Below are 6,072 nucleotides of genomic sequence, written 5' to 3'. Positions count from 1 at the left end.
CGTTAATGTGTAGTAGGGGGTTGGGAGGAGAAAGGGGAGATGGTTTGAGAAGGAGGTAAAGAAGGGATAGATATCAGCTGTGTCAGTCACTGAAGAGTTCAGTAAGAATCACATTATGATATACTCACTGTTCATTGAATGGCAATTTGAGCCAAATTTTGGTTTGTGTGTAGATCTTTGGTGTCCAGCTGTATATGACTATTTATTTTGCCTTGGAGGACATGACTAGGAGGATTGAGATTAAATCCTAGGTAAAGGATATAGTCGAAAGCCTAGATTTTGCTGAGGAAACCTAAAGACGTTTTCTACTGTAGGGTTGCCATGAACCAGGGGAGAGAAACCTTTTTTGGCTTCAGCAACCATGGATGAGATCCAGCTGTTGGAGCATGTTGTACAAGGACTTTTGAAGTCGAGTCAGGGTCACCACCTCTGTGGAGTACAGCGAGGCTTCCATGACACCTTCCAAATTCCCCAAAGCACTCAAACCATCAGCTTCTTCGAAGGGACAGCTCTTTAAGGAGCCCAGCAAATGGAGTAGGTCCCTGAGGTTCTCAAGGTCATTGGATATTTGTACCATGTTTCTGGAAGACAGACTGGAAAGGATCTGCTGGTAGATGGCCAAAGTCTGGTCCATGTCTGACAAACTCTGGAAGGGATGAAGCCCTGGTATGAAGTCCAAGCCGGTTACCCTCTGTTTGGCAGAGATTGAATACTGTGTGAAAGGAAGAGGGAGAGAGTCAAGCACACTCATTGAGTCAATTTCCCTTCCCTCTCTGGGCTTTAATTATTAGCATTTCCTAATAGTTTGAGGGAATGTGTGTGTGTGTGTGTGTGTGTGTGTGTGTGTGTGTGTGTGAATTTTCTTAGATTCCTCCATTCTTCTCCATTTCTGCTAGCCCAATCCAGGATCTCATCACCTCCTAGCAGAAATACTACAACAACCTCCTAGCTGGTCTCTCTGCCTCCAATCTCTCACCTTCTTCTGGATAATGTTACTAGACTTCTCGAAATTTTGTTATCACTCCCCTGTTCAAGAGCCAACAATGGCTCCCTATTGCCTAGAGGTCTAAGCCCCACTGCCTACTTTTTTTCCCCTGGTTATCAAGCGTTGATATTTTCTCTCTCTTACCATCCTTCCCTTCCACCCTGTGCTATTTTTCAAGGCTCTCTTGCTTTTATTTGTTAGGTTGTTTCAGTCATGTCTTATTCTTCCTGATGCCATTTTTGGGTTTTCTTGACAAAGCTACTGGAGTGGTTTGCCATTTCCTTCTCTAGTTCATTTTTACAAATGAGGAACTGAGTTGCCCAGGGTTAAATGAGTTAATGAGTTGCCCAGGGTTACAAAACTAGTAAGTGACTGAGGTCAGATTTGAACTCAGGTCTTCCTGACTCCAGGTCTGGTGATCTATCCACTGTACCACCTACTTGCCTTCTTTTTTCTAGCCCCTAGTTTATCAACTTAATCTTAGTTTTCCAGCCTGGTATAGTACAAAGAACACTAGATCACCTTGCTACCTGTGTGATCTTTGGCATTACAAGTCATTTAGCCTCAATTTCCTAATCTGAAAAATGGGGAGGAGGAAGGTTGGACTAGTTGATATTTAAGATCTCTTTCAGCTCTAAATCCTATAATCTACTAGTCTCCAACATGCACCTTTGATCCAGTCAAATCTCCTAAGTATTATGTGGTAATTTCCCATTCTTTGTGCTGCTTCATCTTCCTTTTCCATTCCCCCTCTTTCCATTCCTATTCCTTCTTCAAGGCCCAGATTAAGTCTTATTCCTCTCACAGCACTACCCTCAGTATGAAGAACTCAAGAAGGGCTTAGTAACTTTTTATTGGTTTGAACTGAATTTTCTGAAATAGATAGACTTGCGATGTTCTGCTTTACGAAGCACTGAGGATTTCCCCTCTCTGACTGCAAATGGCCAGAACCTCTGGTAGAAATACACATCTGAGTGCTTAGGAAGGTTTCAGCAGGTGATGCCAAAGCCACAGGGTGTTAATGCCCAAGCCCTTTCATGTGTGCTCTAGTATGAGATTTCTAGAAGCTTATAATTCAGCCCACTGCCGTACTCTCCCCAGGATACTTACAACACAGGGAAACACAAACATAGACATGTAGAGAAAACCATTCAGGGAATACCTCACCAGAACTTCACTGCTCTGTAGGTCTCACCTAGCTCTCTTGACCTCTCTCCACTCCCCCCCACCCCCCACCATACAGGCAGCCTCAGAGGAGATGTGAGATCAGTGGTTTAGTTTTACTCATTGTATGAACAGTATTGTACCCTAAGCTTCATTCTCGCCTCCTCCCTTCATCCACTCCCTGGGAGGGGATGTCTTCTGGACTCGCATCCCCCACTGACTTTGCTAAGTTGCTCCTGATCCAATTTCTTAATCAACTAGAACCTGTGCCAATCAACATTTCTGACCTAGTCCCTGGACTCAGGTCAAGACTTCCTCAAGAAAAATTGGGGAAGATTGCCCTGCCTCCACCACATATTTCCCTTCAGTTGGGAGACTTCCTCCACTCAGCTGCTTGCTGTCAAACAAATGGGCCACATAAACTGGGCCCTTGCTCTGGAAACACCAGCCCTTCAAACCTCGTCTGGTTGAACTGGGAGAGTCTGGGGTCTCCAGCTGATTCCTGCTTCTCCCTCTTGGGAATTCTCTGCCTTTCTAAAAGCTCCTTCCTAGAGTTTGTTGTCTGGATTCACTGACTCTGCCAAGGCTAGATGCTTGGGGGCATCACAATGGAAACACGGGTTGTGTCTAGCATGGTACTGTCAGCCTTTAGGGGAATCTTAGGCTCTGGCTGACCCCTCACCCGCACGTGTTGGGCTCAGGACTCTCTAGTCATACTTATGGTTTAATATATATGATCAATGTAATGATCAACTGTGATTCAGATGAAGAATGTTGCCTTTCTCCTGATAAAGAGGTTTTGTGCTCAAGATGCAGATTGAAGACACATATTTTTGGACATGGCCAATATAGGAATTTGTTTTGCTTGACTATGTATATTTGTTACAAAGGTTTTCTTTTTCTTTTCTCTTTCTAGTGTAGGGGAAGGTGGAAGGGGAAAATATTTTGAATAAAAAAATTAGAACATATCATTTAAGAAGTTTTATTGATGGATTTTTTTATTGATGGATTCTTACCATTCAGGCTATAGGATTTCTCTAGCATAAGTATACCCAAGAGAATTAGAGAAGGGCTCTGAATTGATGGGTTTTTATTGATGGATTTTTAGGCAGTTGGGGTTAAGTGACTTGCCCAGAGTCACACAGCTAGTGAGTGTTATAGTATCTGAGGTCAGATTTGAACTCAGGTCCTCCTGACTTCAGGGCCAGTGCTCTATCCACTGCACCACCTAGCCGCCCCAATGGATTTTTTTAAAAAAGAAATTTCTTCAATTAACAAGAATTTATTTTCTCTCCCTCTTACCTACTCCACTGGAAAAAAAAAAAGAAAACTGAAACTCTTGTGACAGATAAGCATAGTCAAGCAATAAAAAATCTACACTGATGTCTTTTGTTTTTACTTTACAGTGATTTCCAGACACACCCCACTCCCAACCTTAATGAGTCCTCCCTTCCAACAATTACAGAAAAATGGAATAAAATCATCCAGCACAACACTCTTGTGCAACCGTATATGGAACGTTCTGCACCCATAGTACCTCACTTCTTTTTTTTGTCCTTTTTATTAATTTATTTTTAGTTTTCAACAATCACTTCCATACACTCTTGAGTTTTTAAATTTTCTCCCCCTCCCCACCGCCCTCCCTAAGATGGTGTACAATCTGATATAGGCTCTACATATACATTCCTATTAAACATATTTTCGCATTAGTCATGTTGTAAGGAAGAATTAGAACCAATAGGATGAACCACAAGAAAATGGAAACAAAACAAAATGGAAGAAAAAAAAGAGCAAATAATATGGTTTGCTCTGCATTCCAACTCCATGATTCTTTCTCTGAATGTGGATGGCATTTTCTGTCATGAAACTTTTGGAGATGTCTTAGGTCTTTGCTTTACTGAGAAGGGCTAAGTACCCCTCTTCTTAACAGAGAGTAGGGTGGAGCATTTACTCATCTTTTTTCTGGGGCCAAGATGGGCCATTCATTATAATTACTTAACATTCAACTTTTGTTGCCTTAACATATTCTTTTTGTCTCTGAACGAGCACACTTCATTTTGCCTTCTGGTTGGTCATTTATTTCACATCAATCAAGGCAGCTAGATCTCCAGGCATAGGATGCCCAGCTAAGTGGTTAGTTGAATCCTTATTTTGGCTCCTTCTTCTAGCAGTACTATCTCCTCCCAGCCCAAGATGCCTCTCAGTTGGTAGAATTGATGATCTATTCTAAAAATAAGCAGCCCCCAGCATGTCTGGGACTGTATCTCATTTATGGTGGGGCTGCCCTTAAATAGTCAGGAACTCTGCCTTAAACTGTTAGTAGCTTCCTAGCAGGAAGAACTGCCCATTTAGGGGCTATCTCCCTGCTTCAAATTGCCCTCAATTCAAGCTATCATTGCCAGCTCTGTGGAGAAGGACTGGGGCTGTGTCTTAGGATCTGGTTCATACAGACTTGGAAATGTCCAGGTTTCCTCTGCTTGCTCCAGGAACACGGGCTCTCGAACAATAGTGTCTGGGGCAGCAGCCATGCTCCTGTAGCCCACGGCTCTGGCACCACAGTTACTTGTATGGGGAGCTCCTGCTGTATCACAAGCTAACAACCACCCCCCTGTCGTTTCTGCAGCTGCTCACCCAGCAAGAGTGTGACCTCCATCAGGCCCTCTAGCATTATGAGGAAGGAAGGATAGTTTCCATTGTTACTGTTCAGGCTACAGGATTTCTCTAGAGTAAGTATACCCAAGAGAATTAGGGAAGGGCTCTGAAGGTGGTGTTAAGGACCTTAGCCATCACTGACCTTGTGACGTGGTATCTTCCCTGCCCATGTTGTCTGGTGCAGCATGTGACTTAAGACTTCATTATCAGTATCAGACATACCCATTGCTGTATTCTCCTACCAGGTACACTTTCAACATGGGAGTGCACAAATACAGACAAACAGGGAAAGGTGATGAGGTAACTCAACTCTCCAGAGCTATACTGCTTTGCCCCTCATATGGTCTCCACTCATATGGATTTGAACCCAGGAATGCTGATTCCCAGCCTACTGTAGTTTCTACTATATGACCTAGCAAGAGAGGATCAGAGAAGGTGCACCATGATTGCCTCAAATTTCAGAAAGGCATCAATGTCACAAGCTAGCCACCCTTGCTGCAGGCCATACAGAATAGTCTGGCATATCTAAGTCAACCTACTTGGGTTTTGGTTCCCTTGGTGGTAAATTAGAACTAAGCATGGCTAATATTGATTATCGGTGCCATTGGGTCTATTTCTTTCTTAAAGTGACTGCTCTTGCAAACATCTGTCAAAGATAGTTTTTGTTTCACCTGTTTTATAACCAGAACCAAGCATAGGAAGGGTTGATAGGGATGGTGGTCAACATTCATACAGAAGAAAACTAGAGACGAAGAAAGAGGCAGCCGTGGGTTCTAGGACACTCTCTGGGAAGGGAATCCAATCCAGATCCCACCTAGAGTCATGGTCCACATTGATACATTCCCCCTACCATGTGTGAGATGTCATTGATCCTGGTGATGATGGTCTTGGTGAGGGTTTTAGTATCATCCTGGACTTTCCGGATGGGCACCGCTTGACTGTAGTAGAGATGATGGCAAAGCCACAAGAACCTGAACAGGGTCACACAATGCATTTTCTTTTCCAAGTTGGGTGTGCCTGTTTGACCTTGAAGAGAAGAAGGAAGCAAACTGAGGTGCTAGTAACTTAGGGTGTGCCAGGACAAACCTTACCCCTGACCTCCAAATGTCATTGTTTTCTTCCTTGACTGTTTTCTGGGTCAAAGTGCAGGATAAGTCATTACCAAGAAATGTCAATGGAATACATTCCCTTAGGCAGTGATATGGTAAAATAGAGAGAGTGCTGGGCCTGAAGACAGGAAGTCTTGAATTCAAATCCTGCCTCAGATACTT

At 43.3% G+C, this 6,072-nt stretch overlaps 1 protein-coding gene across 1 annotated transcript; it reads right to left on the bottom strand.

Moving 5' to 3' along the window:
* Window positions 1–352: 352 nt before the first annotated feature.
* LEP (leptin) lies at window positions 353–5,798 on the bottom strand. The gene is made up of 2 exons (XM_027840133.1): window positions 5,652–5,798; window positions 353–712 (listed from the first exon to the last, which is right to left on the bottom strand). Exons 1-2 carry the CDS (start codon window positions 5,793–5,795, stop codon window positions 353–355), a joined length of 504 nt encoding a protein of 167 aa, XP_027695934.1. The 5' UTR covers window positions 5,796–5,798.
* Window positions 5,799–6,072: the final 274 nt, after the last annotated feature.

The sequence above is a fragment of the Vombatus ursinus genome, unplaced genomic scaffold (genome assembly GCF_900497805.2).
Source record: "Vombatus ursinus unplaced genomic scaffold, bare-nosed wombat genome assembly UNPS02014839.1, whole genome shotgun sequence".
Lineage (NCBI taxonomy): Eukaryota > Metazoa > Chordata > Mammalia > Diprotodontia > Vombatidae > Vombatus > Vombatus ursinus.
Note: the sequence above shows the minus strand (reverse complement) of the source record. Positions and strands in the feature narration are given on the sequence as shown.

Bases quoted from the DNA above. Each gene is read 5' to 3' on its own strand.
- LEP (XM_027840133.1), bottom strand. From the start codon at position 5,795: ATGCATTGTGTGACCCTGTTCAGGTTCTTGTGGCTTTGCCATCATCTC. The intron at 713-5,651 runs GTAGGGGGAATG...CCTTTCACACAG, and splicing joins TCAATGACATCTCACACATG to TATTCAATCTCTGCCAAACA.